Source organism: Mastomys coucha, unplaced genomic scaffold (assembly GCF_008632895.1).
Source record: "Mastomys coucha isolate ucsf_1 unplaced genomic scaffold, UCSF_Mcou_1 pScaffold14, whole genome shotgun sequence".
In the NCBI taxonomy this organism is placed as follows: domain Eukaryota; kingdom Metazoa; phylum Chordata; class Mammalia; order Rodentia; family Muridae; genus Mastomys; species Mastomys coucha.
This window is the reverse complement of record NW_022196896.1, coordinates 80,848,842-80,869,440: the sequence shown is the minus strand read 5'-3', so window position 1 is coordinate 80,869,440 and position 20,599 is coordinate 80,848,842. Positions and strand designations below refer to the sequence as shown.

The window sequence follows — 20,599 nt, the reverse complement described above, 5'->3', positions numbered from 1 at the left end:
CTGGTCTTCTCAATAACGCAGTGCTTTTAATTCAACAGGCTTGTCTTCCAGGAAGGTGGTATTAAATACAAACGGCCTATACTACAACGTAGAGCTCCTGAACTTCGGGCAGGTAATCCTCACCAGTAGAACAGGAAATCTTCTTCTGCATTTGCTGTTTCATTAAACAAAGACACTTTGTTTTTGTTATTTTGTTTGTGTTTGTCATCCTTTATCAGATATACCAGGCTTTTAAAGTCAACGTGGTCAGCAAGTGCACTGGAAGCAAAGGTAAGGAAGGACGTAGTGTTACGGTCTGAAGAGCGGTGCATCTGCTCTGAAGTTTCTCCAAGGCTTATTTCATCTCTTTTCTTTCATATATTTTATATGGAGTACAATTAAATATATCATCGTGGGAAAACATTTCTATTTTCAAGAGATTTAATATAGACTCTTTCTTAATAGTAAACCATATTTATGTGTTTAAAAGTACTATATATTTTGAGGTGGGTGAGCTGGCTCAACAGACAAAGGCCGGATTTCAATCCCCAGAACCCATGTCAAGGTGGAAGAAGTAAATGAATCCATAAAGTCTTTCTGACCTCCACCTGACCACGTGTACTTATACACATTCATCATATACAAACATAATATTAATCATGAATATTAAGTGTTAAACTGTAGATCTCTATGTCTTATTATAGTAGCAACTCAGTTTAGCTGTTTAATTTTATATTAGTTCTTAGTACTACTCAAATACCTTAATATCATTTGGGAGCATTATATTCAACAATCTTTTATCATGTGCTATGACCCACACTGATCTTTTTGTAAACTGGGCAGTTTATTTGTAGTAGTCTTAAAGCTTGTGTACAAGTTAAGTTAACACACGGAATAATGCTTCTCTCCTTTGTGTCTTAACAGAAGAAATAACTAGTATCTATAAACTTCATATTCCCTGGTCTTATGAAGATTCACTAACCATTGCACAGTAAGCATATAAAAAGTTTGCTTTAAACTTTGGTGTTCTAAAATAGAATCTGTGCTTAGTTTATTTAAGTCATATGCATTATTGAAGTTCCTATTAGTAAAATGTATGCACCTTTTAGTCTCATGCCCATTATTTAAGATATATAGAATTCTATTTAAACAATATAGCACTTAAATCCTATTTGAAAAATGACTGTCTTCTCTTTACCTCCACCATTCCCCGTGTACTGGAGGGACAGCCAAATAGCTGTGGTATGATGCAAGTGTCCACTTGGGACAATGCATCTGTCTGTCTCCTTCCTCTACATTATTTCATTCTATTGTGTGAAGAATCACCTTAGCTGTGGCTGTATACTGGCACATTATATTTGAGGACTGATATTCCAATAATCTCTTCAGGGTTCCATCTTCCACAGACATTTCTCTGAAGCTTCATGTTGCTCAGCCAGAAAATGACAGCTATGTGGCACTGTTAAAAATGTACACATCATCAGACTGTCAGTATGAGGTAAGGCATGTTTGCATGATTGTATGATTTAATTATAGATGAGTAGAGGTCTTTTTTTCTATTAGCTGCAGATATATCATTTTGTGTGGAAGCCCATAAGTATGAGAAATTCAAATGTTAAATATTTTCCACTTCCCTTCTTTACCATTTAGTATTTCTATAGATAAAAGCATGTGAGCATCTTATAGAATAAGTGGATACTGCAACTCATTCTAAATTTTAAAGCCCAGAGTGAAGAATTTTTCGTAAGTTGAAGAGCTTCATTTAATTAACTGTCATGGTCCACTAAAGCAGTTGGCATGGTGCATACTGATTTGTACCAGTACTGGGTTAGTTTAAGGATCTCGTCTCTACTACTTCTTAAAGATCTGTATGCTTTTCAGTGGTGACGTCATAATACTCTAGTGTATGTGAAGTATCTTATTCCTGGTTAGCAGCCCTAAGTATTTGGGTTGTGCAGTAGGACTAAGTTCCTTAGGGTAAACTAGGAGACTCTGTTCCTGTGACCTGGTTTCAGATGCACCTGTAGAAGGAGTTAATTCATGTCTCATGGAAGTCATGGATGCTAGTTTGCCATGGTTTCTAACAGTGATGAATATTCCAGGTCTACTGTGTTTTTCAGTTTGAAAGTTTGTACTTCAAATATTAAAGTGATAAGAATTGTATTGTCTTGGGAGGCAGAGGCAGGTCGATTTCTGTGTATTTGAGGCCACCCAGGTCTATATAGTGAGTTCTAGGCCAGCCAGGGCTACACAGTGAAAGCCTATCTTTTAAAAAAAAAAAATGTTCTCAGTTTGGCTTCAAATACTGCATGCTCATCAAATGTCCATGCTTTTTGAAAGTCAATATCACGTATTTTAAAGCAGAATTTTAGCAAGACATAACCATGTTGTATATAATTGTTGCAACTTTCTTAAGAAAGTTCTCCTTTTCCAGCTTTCTTAATATCAAATATATATTAAAGATGACTTCCACAGATACTACTATGATTTACATTATTTTAGCTAACATGATCTCTTCATAACATATTGTGGATAATGAGTAGTAAAGAGTTACTACCCACATGCATCCAGTTGTTGAGGAGGAAGTGTACTGGCAAACTGTACTTTAGACAATTAAATTGATGGTTGAGGACATTCTGGAAGATCTTGTTTAATTGTTTAAAAAATATGCAGAAGTACTCAATAAGATATAAAATGAGTTTAGGAAAAATAATCTCCTTTTTTAACAATTATTTTATACCAGGTGACAATTAAGACATCCTTTCCACAAATACTTGGACAGGTAAGACAAACTTAATACAAGTTGGTTGATTATTTATTGCTTTGTGATTTGGAAGGGATTGCAATCTTTTTCAGTAAATTAGCAATTTTTTAAGTAAAACTACAGAAGTAGTCATTATTATTAGAATTTGCAGAATTGTATAATGTTGGTTAAGACAGAAATTAATGCAATGAAAAATTTATTGCTGCTTTGAGTTTTTGGTCTTTATGTTTTGTGACTCAGACATAATTAATATTGGTAATTTTGTATTTGGTCATGATTATAATTCAACTGTTATAATGAAACATTTTGTATGCCTTATCTCATTTGAACAACCTGTGAGAATTAGATATTTAGATTTTGTTTTGTTTTGTTTTGTTTTTCGATACAGGGTCCCTCTGTGTAGCCCTGGCTGTCTAGACTTACTTTGTGGACCAGGTTGGGCTCGAACTCACAAAGATCCTCCTGCCTCTGCCTCTGCCTTCCTAGTGCTGGGATTAAAGATGTAAATTTTGTGAACAATAAAATTCAGTTAATGTGTAAGTGTTTTGTATAAATCATGAAGAAACAAGTAAATTTTAGTTTGAGTTGTAAAATAGCATCATTAAATACTTAAAAATTTATAAAGACTTAAGGAACCAATTAAAAAATATTTTTTGTAATGCAAAATAATTCCTGTTCTTTGTGCTTTTAAAGTATGCAAAGGGCTTGTCACTTGCATAGCTTAGAGTAAAGATGAATACCTCTTATTCATATCCCCATGGCCCATATTTCAGATCAGTGCTGAGACAATTCAAGCAACCTTAGTGTACAATAACCAAAGACAATTATATCAAATGAGGACAAGGTAATACTTATGTTCAGATATAGAAATCTTTCTAAAAAAGTAAGATTATATTAGTGTCATTGAATCAAAGGTCTGTACTTCTTAAGATGTCAAAGAATTTGGGTTAATTAAGTCCAGAATTACAAAAATGAAAAAGCACATGGTCTTTCTCCATCCTTAATTATTTAGCTTGTAGATCCTAGGGGGGTGGACTCAAGTTTATAATGTATCTAACTCATTTGATATATGTGTATTTTTAGATTCTTTAAATTAGCACACAAAGCATGGTTTGATATCATTATGACATTTTCAAACTGTTTTAGATTTCCCTCCCTATTCAGTTCCTATGCCCTCCACTCCTTAACTCCCCCCAACCCCCAGTCTCCTCTCCATTGTTGTGGGAGGGGTCTGCAAAACCCTGACCAGCAGAGTGAGGCAAGAAGGAAGTATGGCTCAGCATGACTCAGTGGACAGTTTTCATCCAAACTTCTGTTGTCTGACGCCGGGGAGTTTATTTCAGGCATATTTAAGCACAGCACAATTTCAGAATAGTTTCTGGTGGTAATTAATCAGTCCTGCGTGTACAGAAAAGCTTCAGAGATGGCTATATTGAAACTCTTGTAGAGTACAAGCAACACTGTCCATACAGATAGGTTCTCTGGCTTAACTGAGGAAGCACGCTCAGGGTAAACAGTGGTCCTGATGCGGGTGGCAGAGAGGACAGACTGCCGACTGACTGACGTGAACATGAGTCTGAGGGAGGCGGTGTGGCCTGGCTGTGCAGATCGTGCAGAGGCCACCAGCTGTGAATCACTTTGTTCTCGGCAGACACAGGTTATATATCTCCCCCCTTGACGAGGCAGCCCTGAGCATTGAACATTCCTGATTTCCAGCTTGTGTCTCCTATACAGTTTCATGTCTCCTGTTCCTTCATGCCCCCTCCCTCTTCCTCAGCACCTGTTTGTTGCCTGCCTTTGGTTTCCGTCTGTCTGTCTGTCTATCTACATACATCAATCACAAGCTGGGAATCTCCATACTAGAAAGAACTTGCTTTTTTATCTTTAGTTTGTATCACTTTGCAATATTTCTAGATCCATGCCTTTTCCTGCTGATTTCCTAATTTCATCTGTTTATAGTTGAACAAAGTTTCATTACATATATATGTGCCATATTATCATTACCCATTTATCTGTTGACAAGCTTGCTCTGTGTCCTTGTTCCTGTGGATGGAGCAGCCGTAGACATGGATGTACAAGTTTGATACCGTTTTTTTCCATTTCTTTTATGAATTAAGTTTGTTCTTGGACAGTTTCTGATTACTTTCATACCTCACCCTCCCTTGCTACCCACCCTCCTCTTCCCCACAGATCTCTTTCTCACATTTCTGTTTGTTTTAGTGTGTGACCTGCTTAAGTGAACTAGGGCCATGCCTATGACTGTGGGTTTGGAGCTATCCATTGGAACCTGTTGGAGTTACCCCTGGGTAGACAACTCAAGACAATATCTCCTCCTCTCCCAGAATCTCTAAGTAGTAAATAGTTCAACAGTAAGAGGTAGAACCCCAAGATCTCTTCCACAGCCATGACTGACAGGGCCAGTCTTACACAGTCCTGGGCGTTCATGACTGCAATTGTTGAGTCATGTCAGGAGAATGGCATTTCACCCCTGACTTCACCCTGCCTTCCAGCTCTTACATTCTTTCTCCTCCCACTTTATAACGTTCCCTAAGCCCTTTAAGGGGTGACATAAATGGCTTAAGACTGGGTCCTCCCCAAGGAGCTGAAGGGTTTACAGTCCCTTAGGATGGACAACAATATGAACTAACTAGTACCCTCAGAGCTCCCAGGGACTAAACCACCAACCAAAGAGTACACATGATGGAACTCATGGCTCCAGCAGCATATATAGCAGAGGATGGCCAAGTCTGTCATCAATGGGGGGAGATGCCTTTAGCCCTGTGAAGGTTCTATGCCCCAGTGTAGGGGAATGCCAGAGCCAGAAAGCGGGAGAGGGTGGGTTGGTGAGCAGGGGGAGGGAACAGGGTTTTTTTTTTTTTTTTTCTTTTTTTTTTCCAGAGGGGAAACAGGGAAAGGAGATATCATATGACATATAAATAAAGAAAATATCTGATTTTAAAAAATGATATGCTTCTAATATATATATACACATATATATGTATATATATATTGAACAACACATAGTGATATACTTTCTTTTAGAATACTATAATTTGTATTTCTATAAATATATTTAAATAAGAAACAAATCACTGTTCACATTTCACACCATTTGACACATAAACATACAAAAATAAAATAATCCTGTTTTTTAAAAAAAAAAGACTGGGTCCTCAACTGTATCTTAGTATCTTAGGCAGTCATAAATTTCTTTATTCACCACTATACACTGCAAAGAGAGGCCTTCTGACTAAAGCTAGAAATGGCTTCTGCCTTTGGTATAAAACTAGAGATTTAAAAGGCAGTTTGATGCTATGTCAATTTCATTAAACAGTAGAAAGTCTCCCTTCGGGCCTCTGGCCTTCCCGGGCACGGGTTGTCTATTGCTTTTGCTGTACCAGGCATAGGCTAATTCCTCCTGGAAAGTGAGCCCCCAGTCCAGTCAGAGGGCAGCCGGCTGAGGACATCTCACTCCTGCTGAGATGTAGAGTACACTCTTGCTGGGTGTGAAGTTAGTTAGACTTTACTGCTGGTGCCTTTTCTTTAGGCCACTAGCATCACTCCTGGCTCTGGAAAGTCAGCCAGCAGAGAGAAGTTTCCCGCTCAGTTCCAGCCTGCCATCTTTGTGTCTTGCAAGCACGATGTGTGGTATCTTCCGCAATAGGGTTTATTCTTTAGTTCCAGTGAGCAACTAAGAGAACTGACAGGAGACTTTTATTTGAGGGTCCTCTGGGACCTCCCTTACCAACAGCTCCTATGGAGATAGCCCACACCCAGCACTAGGCACTCTGTTTAGGGCCACAGTGCTTCTAGAAGCAGCATTGTCTATCTGCAGTGTGTCTCCTTTCAGTCTATTTGTGTGTGTGTGTGTGTGTGTGTGTGTGTGTGTGTGTGTGTGCTTGCTTATGTGTGTGTGCAAGTGAATGTGTGTGGGTATATGCACATAAACATGTGTGCAAGTGCATTTGTGTATGCACATGCATGTGTGTGTGTTTGTGTGTGTGTTAATTGGGTTTACATGATAGTAAGTTCTATTTGTCTGTTTCATTCTGGTTAATCCCCCACCCTCTCTTCCACCAGATCCTCCTACCCCAGTCCCTACTTAAACTTTCCCACCCTAGAACTTCTGCTTTCCTCTTTACCTGTGTTCTGCTGTCCCTCTTCCTTTATGGCCTCATGCCTACCAATGCCCCTAGTTTCGTGTACGTACACACACTTCTGCTACAATGAAAGAAAATGAATGGGGAAGATGAATGAAGAGTAGTTACTCGAATTTTCAGCCTTTGAATAGATTATTTTTTTTTCATTAAATTATTTTTTTCTGAAAAAGAGAAGATTAACTCTTCTTTAGATTATTCACCTGAAAAAGGATAAACAGTAAAGTGTGATCATCGTCTCAGGAGAATTCCAGTGTTGCCTAATCTTTACTTGTTAAGGGAAACTGAAATCTGGATTTAGAGATTTCCGTTTTTCACTGTTGGTATATACTCAAATTGTTAGCAAATACTATGCGGTGTACTGAGTAAAATGTAGCATGCCTACACTTAACTCTGACAGAAGACCAGTTTCTGATTGCTAATTTAGTACCTTATGGACCAGTTGTATCCACAGCCTGGTACAACATGCTTCTAACAGTGGCCCTTTCTCATTACCAGAAGTCTCATGTTCAGAATACACTGTAAGACTGTGTCCAGAATTCTGGAACAGTTAAGGATATTCATGATTGACTGCGGTGACCATTCTCAATCAATCACTTGCTGTGTGTGGTCACTTACCATTTCAAGTAGGAGCGTGATGTAGGTGCACTTAGTGAAACACTGTCCATCATTCTCCTGATGAGGTATAGCGATAAGGAGGATGCCTTGTACAAGGAATACAGCTCAGCGAGAGGTAAAGCCGCACATAGCCCTGAATGCACCAGGCTGCTTCACTTCACTGCCATAGTCTACGGTGGGAGGTTCAAGTGATTCTACTGTCTCAGCCCCCTAAATAGTTGCATGCAAGCTTTCCTTCCATTCTTTGCAACTGAAGAGTTCTTTACATTCTCCTAGTACATGAGCAAGCAGTCTCTGCTCCTAAATCTGTCTGGTCTACTCAGTAGGGAGTGAGGACTCCCTCAGAGGCCTTGGAGTAGGGGGTGAGAACTCGCTCAGAGGCCTTGGAGTAGGGGGTGAGGACTCCCTCAGAGGCCTTGGAGTAGGGGGTGAGGACTCCCTCAGAGGCCTTGGAGAGATGAGATGATGCTTCTGACATGCTTCTCGAACAGTAAACTCTCAGCTTGCTTTGAAAACTACTGGGAAAATGAGAAGGACCCTGGGCTTTTTGAAGTTTTACACACTGGTTTGTGTTGGGCTTGGGCTTCAACTGCCATATGTTTTTATCCAGTTATCAGACAATTTATGCTTTAAACAGACTCCATGGAATAGAGAAAAACTTTAAATTAATGCTAACATTGAGAGGCATACATAATGTGCATATATAAAAATATCACAGTTGAGCCTATGATTTTGCTTAATTACCATATGCCAACAGAACAATTGACTTAACATCACCTTTAATACAGTGTGCTTTATACAGGTTATGTCATCCTGAAGAACTGGAACGTGGCCATGAGCCTAGGCTCAGTTTAAGTTCAAGTTTCACAGGATTTCCATTTTAGTGAAGGTTAATAGCTACAGCGAAGGATTTGGGATGGCTTATCTAGTGAGAGTTATCATTCCAACTGCTTTAAACAGTGACTTGTGCTTTTATCTTTATACCCACCTATAAACATTAGTACTGCCCCGATTTTATTAATAAGCGCATAGAGATGAAGTAAGTTAACCATTAACATTTATAATACTACAACATATGGACTCTCCATACCTGAATTCTTCTGTCCTTAAAATAGGGATGAAACCACGTCAAGGTGGTGTTTTTGCGAAGAGCACAATGAGATAATGCATATAAGAAGCCAAGCATATTGAGTGAATATTGGGTGCTCAATAAGGATGCTTTGAAAAGACCTTATAACGTGGGAGCTCAGTTATACCTCTGGTGGAAAACTCAGATTTTCCTATGGTGCCATACATCAATAATATTTACTTACTTAGGGTTGTGATGCTCCTTACTAGAAATGTGTGTGCAGCCACGCCAGGAGAAATGCAAAGTGAAGAATAACCTTTTTTATTTTGTGTGAAAACGCACCTGTTTTGTCAGCACGGATATACCGCAGTTGATGTCTGATTTACCTGTCTTCCAGGTAGTTAGGTTTCATGGTGGAGCTCTTCCTGCCTACGTTGTATCTAGCATCCTTCTTGCTTACGGAGGACAGTTATACTCTCTCCTCTCAACAGGTAAAAATGCTCACGCCTTAAAATGTTAATGCTGTTTTAAATTTTACCGTAGAGCCATTTAGTTTCATGTCATTTTCCCTTGCTGATTTTGTTTGTTTTTGTTTTGCCAGTTCTCTAGAGCAAAGCTAGTGCCCTCTGTGGTCATGTTTATTTAGGTTATGATGAATTAGAAGGCATAATAAGGAAGATCTTAGAATTTACTACCACCTTGGAAATGCCAGAATAGCATGTGATTTTGTGACCAGTCTTCTTTATTTCTTTTCAGTTTTTTTCAGTACTTTTGTCTTAAAAAAGAACAAAAGTTATTATATACATTAATATATTATATTATATTATATTATATTATATTATATTTTATATATAAACAGGGAGATAGGAAAGGAGGTAGGAAGGAAAGAACCCGAAGGAACGGGAGCCACAGGACAGAAGACAGGGTTAGTAGTGGCCTGCCAGTATCAAGGGATCCTAGTATTTGGTGCTTTTCAGGTTAAGATCCACACACTGCAGCTTGTCCTTAGGTTTCATCATTAAGTTCCGTAGCTACAGTTCGCCACCATCCCACCACTCCCCCTTGTAATTTAGTGTAAACCTTGTGTTCTTTTATGTTTCTCATAGCTTAGATTCCGTTGATCATGCCCCCCTGATGGATATGTCCTTCTGTTTCCTCACACGTATGTTGGTTATTAGAGCCACGGACTTAGAGTCTCTTCCCGACCACACTTTGCTGCTGTGGCAGCCGAGATGTTTGGGTTGATAAACTTGCAGTGTGCATGCACTCGCTAATCTTGCCTGCCTTCCTAGTTTACTCCGCTCCTTCCTCCCCATCCTCTTTCATCTCTCCTCTTCCTTCCATCCCTTCTCCTTCTTTCCTCCCCCATTCACCTGTTTCTCTACTCCTCCATGCCCCAGCCTTCCCCTTTCTCCTGATTTTTGAGCCAATGCTCCATTACTACTTTTTAAAAGTCTTAATGCGGCTGAAGACCAAAGAGTCCACAGAAGTCAGCTTCCCAGAGTCAGCGAAGGGAAGAGCAGATCTAGACTATGGTTTCCCAGCAGGCCAAGCTGAGCCAGCTTGGACAATAGTCAGAGGAGGTAGGAGATGGGGAAAGAGTGAGGCCAAGCTGTGGAATGTCAGGAATCCTCACTGTTTCTGTGAACCAAATTGTTTTCTAACTATTCATTCCTTTAAATGACCTTCACAAAACTTCAGTGCCCTTTAATAGCTTTTCATGAGTTTACTGTTAATGTTTAATCTGTCAGTTGTCATGATGGCCTTTTCAAATGCGGTGTGTTATAATTGATTTTCCACACTAAGCTCGCCTTCCACCTTTTGTGCTGTCTGTTTGTGTCATGTGTCCCTGTGTAGCTTGTCCCTAGATGTGTTCCCTATCTCCTCAGCAACTGTTCACTCTTTCTCGGTCTCCTTTGTATTAGGATGGACTCTGGTTTGCACCCACTCACATGCATACATACATGCATTGCAGACCAAGCTCAGCATACAGGGAGAACAGGAAACTGTTGCCTTCTGAGTTTCAAACCTAGCCTTTTAATTGTGGGCTATTCTGGCAGGATGACATCAGCCAGACTTTAGTATGTCTGTTCCACTTTGAAAAGAGACACTTTATACTGCTTCATTCTAACAGACTGACACACTGACAGATTCTGAATCACAGAGAATCTTCTGGATTGCCTATGGAGATACTAGGGATATTTGAAACTAGCTGTTCTAGAACAAATGAAGATGTAGTCATGCAGCAAGTATGAAAATCATGTCACCTGTAGGTTTTACCCACTAGAATGAGCCTAGTAAAAATGATAGTTATAGGATAATAAGGAAACAGAGAAAGTGGAACCTTCACATGAAACTGTAGGAAACAGCTTAGCAGTTCCTCAAATGGATGGACACTTACTGTATAACTCAGCTCCTCTATTCTTAGGAGCACACCAGAGAGAACTGAAAGCTTTCATCCACAAAGACAAGTACACAAATGTCCACAATATTCATAAGCAAAGCAGTTGCTAAAAAGATATGAAGGGCTGATGGTATCACTCGGTGGTAGATAGAGCACTTGCCTGGAGTTCATGAAGTCCTCCCTAGTTTGATCCCTAGCAACTCAAAATAAATTCTATATACATTAAAGTATGGTTGAGTCTTGACAAGTGTTGAATGAAAGAAGCTAATCACAAGGATCATACATTATATGATTACATTTATATTACATGTGCAGAATAGGAATATCTTTAATGACAAAAGGGAGATTAGCAATTACCAAACAGTAGAAAAATTAAAAGTAATTTCTTTTGGGTCATGAAAATGTTCTAAGACTGATTGTAGTGCTGGATGATGTATAACCAAATATACTAAAAGCCATTGAATTTATGGATGTCAAATGGATGGATTGTATAGCATAAGAATTCTATCTCAATAAAACTATTAAAATCACATTGATATTTATAAAAATACACATTGTGAAGCCCTGGATTTGACAAACCTAGATTTGCTTGACAGATGACTAGATATGTGGATTGCAGTGAACCTTCCAAGAGTACTGCCTGTGGTAAAACTATAGACCTTTGCAGTTTTGGGGGTACAGTGTTATTCTTTTGTTATATGTTACTGTTGGAATTGTGGGATAAAGTATCTTTGTTTAATTACTGTGAACTTTTGTTGCACAAATGATTTTCTTTAATCACCAGGTTATTGCTTAGAATATTCTACCATATTGGATAAAGAAGCCAAACCATACAAAGTTGACCCATTTGTAATTATGATTAAGTTTTTGTTGGGGTAAGTTTTATTATCTGTGATAATAATTTTAATTTTGTTTATAAAATAATTATGTTCAATTTCATGATGAAGTATGAACTTTTATATGTATATTTGGCAACTGATATATTTTATTAAATTTGAATCTTCTTTTAGGAAAAGGCCCAGTATGTTTATTTTCAGTAGTGAAATCATTTCAAAAGTAATTACAGACCATTCCCAATAGCTGTTGACTTCCCGACTTTAAGCTGCTAACACTGTATTAGTGATGTAGGGCTTGATTGATAGAGTAAAGGAGCCCTCAGATACTTAATGCTCAGTAGGCTCTCTTGGAGGATACGTTACTTGTTTTGTTCACTAGAATTAAGAACCAAGGACTGAGAAGGTCACTTGGTGGGTAAATAAAAGTGCTTCTGTGAAAACCTGAGTTGAATCTCTAGTACTGACACCAAGACCGATTGTCGCTGTTTGCCTTAAAACCCCAACATTGAGTGGGAAAGGACAGTTGGAACCTGAGCGCTTGCTGGCTGAAATGGCAAGCTCCCAGTTTAGTGACAGACCCTATCTCAAGGGAACAAGGCATGGAGCTGTAGAGAAAGGTGCTCAGTCTATGTGCAGCATACCACACACACACACACACACACACACACACACGCACGCACGCACGCACGCATGCACGCACGCACGCACGCACGCACGCACACACGTACATGTGCACACACGCACAGTTGCACACACCTGTAACCCAGCACTCAGAGGGTGGAGGCAGGAAGATCTACCCTTCAAAGCCAGCCTGGGCTACATGAACATTTATGCAGAAAAACAAAAAAAGGATTAAGATTTGTTTTCGGTATGTTTTATAAACTATTTGAGCACATTACGGATTCTAGTAGACGGCTAGACACCTCAGGCAATCGACAGTTAAACAACAGCTGTTGCAGTTTCGTTTGCTTCTGCTTCTACGTGATGGTTTCATTTGTCTGCTTCACAGGTATAGATGGTTTAAGGAACTGTGGGATGCAGTGTTATTACCAGAGTTAGATGCCATCGTTCTGACTAGCCAGAGCATGTGCTTCCCCCTTGTATCCTTGATTCTCTTTCTGTTTGGAACGTGCACTGCATACTGGAGCGGCCTGCTCTCTTCTACGTCTGTGCAGCTTCTGTCTTCATTGTGGCTAGCTCTGAAAAGGTAAAGTTATGCTAAAAGCTTTCTTACTCCTCAGTGAAGAAAATATAAGGGCTAGGGTGGAGACCAGAGGAAAAGCATGTGTCTGCTATGTGGTAGGACCTGAATCTGATCCTCAGCACTGAAGAGAAGTGGAGCAGAGAGAAGGGGGACGTATAAAATCCTATGCACACTCACACACATTCCAACAGTAGTCTTGTCACTTGTATCATAAATAAAGACTCTGGCTTCTCTTATCACGCTCAAAGGCTGTTTTTTAACATCTGATTGGATGAATGGATAAACTCTAAAAAACAGAGCCTGAGGTAGGATGGAGTACAGGCTCAAAGGCTGTTTGAATTTAAAGTTACTCGTGGCTTCCCGGATAAAAACACGAGTCTCGTTTTCTTTTCCCTCCTCCGTGCGGGATGGCTGTGATGTGATTTCCTGTCACATATGCTGACTGGTTCCCTCCGTGTCGTGAGGCGGTTCTCAGCTTTCTGTCAGTAAGAGCTCAGGCTTCACAGACGGAAATGTGTTCTTCTGTCAGGCCTGCGTGACACAGGACCTGTCAGTAATTGTCATGTTTTCTTCCTTAGTAACAGTTGTAATGACTGATTGAAATAATCATCCCAATGTGTTATAGAACTGGGTTATATACGACGTCATTACCTTTGCTGAGAAATACTTTTTTTGTTTACTTTGTGTTCCTCACATATTAATAACATTACTAACCAGCAGAGGGCCTGGTAGAGCACTTCAGGCTTTGTTGCTTTCCATTTGAACCACTCAGGCTGTTAAATGTTTCCAGCCTCAGACCCTCTTAGGTTTTTAAATATTTACATATACATAATGAGAAATCTTATCCATAACCTGAAGGTCATTTTACAATTCCCCTAATATACCTGCATTTTGGCTGTGGCCCACCAATGAGCGCATGGGTTGGAATGCTCTCTTGTGACGTGAGGGATCCTCAGCCTATACATTTTGGTTTGTTTTGGGCCATATGAATATATGTCACTGTGTTTTTTAGAAACCTTGTTCCTTTTATTCCAGACCTGCTGAACTTCCTAAAGATGTCAAGGTGATGTCACCAGACCTGCCTGTTTTGACAGCTGTCTTTCTCATAGTGAGCTGGACAGCTTGTGGGGCACTCGCCATACTCCTGTCTTACCTGTACTATGTGTTTAAGGTATGCGGATCAGTAGAACCAGGCCTGGGCTTTGTGTTAGGCACCTGTAGAATGCCTCATAGGCATTAGTGGCAAAGACTGTGTGATTCTGCAGCCCTCTACTATATCAGAAAATTGATGGTGCAAAGGTGGTATTTTTTGTTCTTTGTTTTTTTGGTTTTTGCATCATGATTATTTAACTTATATTTAGTTAAGTATAGAATTGAAATTACTGGTCTGAATGGGGATTTTGGTTAAAACAAAGGAAGAAAGATGTAATCTGTTGTTTTAGGTTGCTTTTTGTTCTTGCACGTATTAACTTTTTCAACATTTTAAAGACTGGATTTACACTTTTCAGAAGTAGGAAAAGGAAAAGTTGTTAGTTTTAATCATGTCGTCAGTCATATCAATGAATAGGGACATAGATTGCTGAAAAATTAAAGACAGTGACAAAAATAATCAAGCTGGGGCTGGTGAGATGGCTCAGCAGGGAAGAGCACTGACTGCTCTTTGGAAGGTCATGAATTCAAATCCCAGCAACCACATGGTGGCTCACAACCACCCATAATGAGATCTGATGCCCTCGTCTGGTGAGTCTGAAGACAGCTACAGTGTACTTACATATAATAAATAAATAAATCTAAAAAAAAAATAATAATCAAGCTGCCTGCTGATTTTCCTGGAGAGGCAGAGAACACTGAATAAACGGCCAGCTTCGCAGGGGATCTAGGAGGCTCCAGGCTACATGCGTGGTGCATTGAGCGTGTGGTTCACTGTTGACACCACACTACATAACTGCTTTTACTGATTCTTTTTAAACACTAAGACTGTATTATTTTCAGTTTTCTAAAGGGAAGTTTTGTGCATCTGAAAAGCTGTCTAGAGCTACTTTAGTTTATAAATTACATGGTTAGGTTCTGTTTTTTAATTAGAAATTTTTTTTAAGATTTATTTATTACATGTAAGTACATTGTAGCTATCTTCAAACACTCCAGAAGAGGGCATCAGATCTCATTATAGATAGTTGTGAGCCACCATGTGGTTGCTAGGATTTGAACTTAGAACCTTTAGAAGAGCAGTTGGTGCTCTTAACCTCTGAGCCATCTGTCCAGCCCCACCCCCCGTTTTGTTTTTTTGGTTTTTCCAGACAGGGTTTCTCTGTATAGCCCTGGCTGTCCTGGAACTCACTCTGTAGACCAGGCTGGCCTCGAACTCAGAAATCCACCTGCCTCTGCCTTCCAAGTACTGGGATTAAAGGCGAGTGACACCACTGCCTGGCTAGAAATATTTTGTTAAAAACTGACTTAAGGCCGGGCAGTAGTGGCGCACGCCTTTAACCCCAGCACTTGGGAGGCAGAGACAGGCGAATCTCTGAGTTCAAGGCCAGCCTGGTCTACAGAGTGAGTTCCAGGACAGCCAGGGCTACACAGAGAAACCCTGTCTCAAAAAAACAAACAAAAAAAACAAAAAAACTGACTTAAAGACAAAACTCCATCAGATGTTTGTGGGAAACAATAAAATTTTTTCTTAAAAGTCTTATAGGTAATTTACCACCACATATAATTGAACATTTTTATATAATATTAAATATAATCAAACTATTGTCCTACAAGATATAAAATTACTATAGCAAGGCATTATTCACACATAGGATCATGGGATTTAAACAGTTTCTGGAAATTTGTATTATTTCTATTGTGTTTTTCTTTATCTTTTTAAAAGAATTATTATATTTATGTGAATATAATACAGCTGTTTTCAGATACACCAGAAGAGGGAAGGCATTAGATCCCATTATAGATAGTTGTGAGCCACCATGTGGTCAATGGGATTTGAACTCAGGACCTCTGGAAGAGCAGTCGGTGCTCTTAACCGCTGACAGTGCTCCAGCCCTGTATCTTTCTTTTTAAATCCATAAGAGTTAGTATCTGTTATGATTTCTTTCATAAAATACTGTTTTAAAATGTCTAAATGAAGCCTGGTTGCTTACTTTTAAAATGTTTTCAGCATTGCTTATTTTTATTTTATGTGTATTGTCTGCATGTGTATTAGTGTTTTGTCTGCATGTGTGTCAGTGTACATGGAGTCCAGAAGATGGCATTAATAACCCCTAGAAGTAGAGTTATGGAGGCTCGTGAGCCACGAGGGCACTTGGAACCAAACCCAGGTCCTCTACAAGAGCAGCTAATGCTCTTTATCATTTCTTCAGCTCCATGTTCAAGTATATATATATATTTAATACATATAATATATATATAATTTTCAGATTATAATGATTCTCAGTTTTTTTTTTTTTTTTTTTCGAGACAGGGTTTCTCTGTATAGCCCTGGCTGTCCTGGAACTCACTCTGTAGACCAGGCTGGCCTCGAACTCAGAAATCCGCCTGCCTCTGCCTCCCAAGTGCTGGGATTAAAGGCGTGCGCCACCACCGCCCGGTGATTCTCAGTTTTAACTTAAAAAAAAAAAGTCTATTAGAGCACTAACTGCTCTTCAGAGGTCCTGAGTTCAATTCCCAGCAACCACATGATGGCTCACAACCATCTGTAATGGGGTCTGATGCCTTCTTCTGGTGTGTCTGAAGACAGTGACAGTCTACTAACATACATAAAATAAATACAATCTTATAAAAAAAAAAAGTCCTTCTTTTTTTTTTTCCAAAACAAGGAAAATTAAAGTAATGTTTTCCCCCTAGGTGGTTCGTCTGCAAGCCAGCCTAACATCATTTAAAAAGAATCAGCCAGTGGTAAGCTTTTGTTTCTGAACTCTGTATAGCTGATATGAAAATGCTTGAGAAAATAGACATTTGATTTTTTTTTTAAAGATTAATTTATTTGATACATATGAGTACACAATAGCGGTCTTCAGACGCACCAGAAGAGGTCATCAGATCCCATTGTTGCAGATGGTTGTGAGCCACCATGTGGTTGCTGGGATCCAAACTCAGAACCTTCGGAGAGTAGTCAGTGCTCTTGTTTTTTTTGTTTTTGTTTTTTTTTTTATTGTGTTTTGAAGTTTGGGGGAATGTCTTGGTTTAAATATGCTTGGCTCATGGAGTGGGATTATTAGGAGGAATTGGCTTGATGGAGTAGGTGTGGCCTTGTTGGAGGAAGTGTGGCACTGTGGGGGTGGGCTTTGAGACCCTTTCTAGGCTCCTGGAAGACAGTATGCTCCTGGCTTCTGTTGGACGAAGATATAGAACTCTCAGCTCCTCTGGTGCCATGCTAGCCTGGATGCTGCCATGCTTCCTGCCATGATGATAATGTACTGAACCTCTGAAACCAGCCCCAATTAAGTGTTGTCCTTTATAAAAAGTTGCCTTGGTCATGGTGTCCTTCACAGCAATCGAAACCCTAAGACCGAAGTTGGTACCAGGGACTAGGGTATTGCTGTGGTAGGCCTGACCATCTTTTACAGGAATGTGGATCTGGGGACTTTGGATTTGGGAAGCAGTGGAATGCTTTACGTGGTACTTAATGGACCATTCTAGTAGGAATATGAAAGACATTGGTGCAGAGGGTGATTTGAACTCTGGGGGCCTGGCTCAAGAAGTTTCAGAGAAGAATGTTAGTATGTAGCCTAGAGACCGTTTTTTGTGATATTTTGATGATGAATGTGAATTTTTTTTTTTCCCTTCTTGAAGAGTCTGCCTGAGGCTAAGGTAAAAAGAATCAGATTAAGATTCTTAATCAGAATCTAATCAGAATCAGATTAATAGCACTAACAAAGTCTCCGCAAAGCCCAGCATAGACTTTGTCCTCTGGCTTACTCTCATGAAGAGCATTTTCATCAAGCATAGCAAACTTAGAAAGGAAAAATACAAAATATCTAGTTCAAGTAATAAAGGGTCACCAGGAAGTGAAATGGAGTTGATACTGTGTTTAAGGAGATAAACAGATTAAGAGAGTGGTAATCTCAGGGCAGGATCCCATCCAGATACGTCTTTGCAGTTGAAGAAGGAATCGTATGTCATGTTAGATGTTATTACCTGGTTATTGTTTTCATTTGGACTTTTAATCTGGAGTGAACTACAATCCAGAAATGGAGGTCATGCTTGTGATCCAGATCTTGAAGCTGGAAGACTTAGGCTTTTGATTTGGATCTTGAGGAATAGTGACCATGAAAAGCTTTGGTCCACGCACGGTGGTACACAACTTTAATCCCAGTAGACTAAGGCAAGCAGATCTCTGAGTTCAAGGCCAGCCTGGGACAGAGCAAGTTCTAGGTGAAAAAAAGCTTTGGCCCAGGCATGGTGGTACACACATTCAATCCCAGCATTCAGGAGACACAGCCACACAGATTTCTGAGTTCAAGGTCAATCTACAGAGGAAATTCCAGGACAGCCAAGTTTAGGCAGTGAAGGAATTGAAAAACAGAAACTTGATGATAATGTAATAGATCAAGGGAGCCATGTTCCAGCCCCAGCAAGCAGCAGAACGTGGCAGCTGCAGCCTTGTGGCTCTGGCTTTAGAGTCAGGAATAGAAGGGACTACTGAGACAATTGATGATGGTTAGCTGGAGCTAATAAATTAGCGGTGATTAATAAAAGACCAGCATCATTGAGGTGAAATCTTCTGGGAAGAGTTTTCTGAAAGCACAAAGAAGTTTCGTTCCAATGATAGCCGAAACTGTACCTTATGCTGAAGCTAGACTTGGTAATGTGTAATAATCACCCAGGTAGTACTGGTTTTGAAGGTATGAAGGGGTCATAGAGAGCAGCTGAGGCATGGCACTGTGAGAGGCCAGGGAAGCCCTTGGTGAAGGTACATCCTTAGTTGCAATTGATGGCCCAAGACTGTAGGAGTCATGCAAAGAAGTTGAGGCTTGGCACCATGAAGAGAGCCTATGAGAGGCTATTGGTGAAGCCTAGTTACAGTTAAAGACCCCAGCATGTTGGAGATGCCAGTACCATGGCAGGACCACCAAGAACAGTAGCAACAGTGGAGTGAAGTCAACCTGACTCTGGAGTGCTACAGAGGGCAGAGCTGGAGATATGACCCAAGCCCTTTGGAGGAGGCCAGAGGATCATGTGTGGATCCCAAATGTTGGAATAAGAACCTGTGAAGTTGAAGTTTACTTGGAGACCCCAAGATATTAGAGATGCCAGAGCTGTGGGACATGCAGAGGAAAGCTGCTAACAGGGAGTGGAACCAGCCCAAGAGAAAGAAGACTGATGCAGTCAATAAAGACGAAAAGAGTTGGCGATCTGAAGAGCACTTTGACTTCAGACATGGAGATGCAGAGTTTGGAGTTTGCCAAGATGGCTTTTGGTCTTGTTTGATCCCATCTTTCCTCTCTATAAAGCTTTGGAATGCTAATGTATATCCTGTAATATTTGAGGTATGTTATCTTGCTTTTTGATTTTGACTTTATAGGAAATTACAGTAAAGTGATTATAGGAATCTCAGAAGAGACTTTAAACTTTGAACTTTTATCAGTGTTGAGACTGCTAGAGACTGTGGGGACTTTGGGAGTTGGACTAAATGTATTTCAAATTATGCTATGGCTAGGTATGGCAACCATATAGACTTGTGTTTGAACATACCTATAGGGGCCAGGCAGTGGAATGTGGTGGTTTAAATATGTTTGGCTCAGAGAGGGGCACTATTAGGAGTATTGGCTTATTGGAGTAGGTGTGGACTCGTTGGAAGAAGTGTGTGGCACTGTGGCGGTGGGCTTTGAGACCCTCTTCCCAGCCTCCTGGAAGATCATCTGCCCTGACTTCCTTTGGATAAAGATGTAGAACTCTTAACTACTCCAGCTCCATGCCTGCCTGGATACTGCCATGTTCCCGCCTTGATGATAATGCACTGAACCTCTGAACCTGTAAGCCAGCCCCAATTACATGTTGTCCTTTATAAGAGTTATAAGAATAATTTCTATGATGTCTCTTCCCAGCAATGGAACCCTAACTAAACCAGGGGTAGGGGGTGAGAATTTTACAGTGTTTAGAGGGAATTATGAATTTAGGAACTTTTAAATAAAGTTAAGGATAAAACAGACCTGACTCATCCTCAGTTTAACTTGTTCCAGTTAGCACTTTCGTTGTTGTTAAGAAATAAACTGTTATAAATTTTATTTTGAGCTGTTACTAACAATAAAATCAAGAAGTCAAAAGAACGTAGCTGGACGTGATCCCACGTGCTGCTGTTCCAAGCACTCAGGAAGCTGAAACAGAGTGACAGCTTGAGCCCAAGAGTTTGAGATAAGCCAGGGTAACATAAGGGTAACCTAGCAAGACCACACCTCAAAGAAAACTAACAAACAGACAACAGAAAACCAAAGTTCTTACGATGGTAACAATTTTTAAAGTACTTCTAACGGTGTTATTTCGGTATTTTATTTATGTTTCAAAATGAAAAGGTGAGTTAGTTACATAATTTAGTGATTTTGATTCTGAGCGGTCTCTTGAACTTACTG

The 20,599-nt window shown here is 39.8% G+C and overlaps 1 protein-coding gene across 1 annotated transcript in view; it reads left to right on the top strand.

The window, feature by feature from the left end:
• Positions 1-20,599, top strand: part of Pgap1 (post-GPI attachment to proteins inositol deacylase 1) — an 84,688-nt gene that overhangs the window by 50,855 nt on the left and 13,234 nt on the right. The window contains exons 15-24 of the mRNA XM_031367502.1: positions 39-112; positions 219-270; positions 904-970; positions 1,369-1,477; positions 2,723-2,761; positions 8,985-9,078; positions 11,776-11,866; positions 12,837-13,034; positions 14,067-14,202; positions 16,875-16,925. Of these exons, the coding sequence (XP_031223362.1) occupies positions 39-112; positions 219-270; positions 904-970; positions 1,369-1,477; positions 2,723-2,761; positions 8,985-9,078; positions 11,776-11,866; positions 12,837-13,034; positions 14,067-14,202; positions 16,875-16,925 (911 nt within the window). The remainder of the gene's footprint in view (positions 1-38; positions 113-218; positions 271-903; positions 971-1,368; positions 1,478-2,722; positions 2,762-8,984; positions 9,079-11,775; positions 11,867-12,836; positions 13,035-14,066; positions 14,203-16,874; positions 16,926-20,599) is intronic.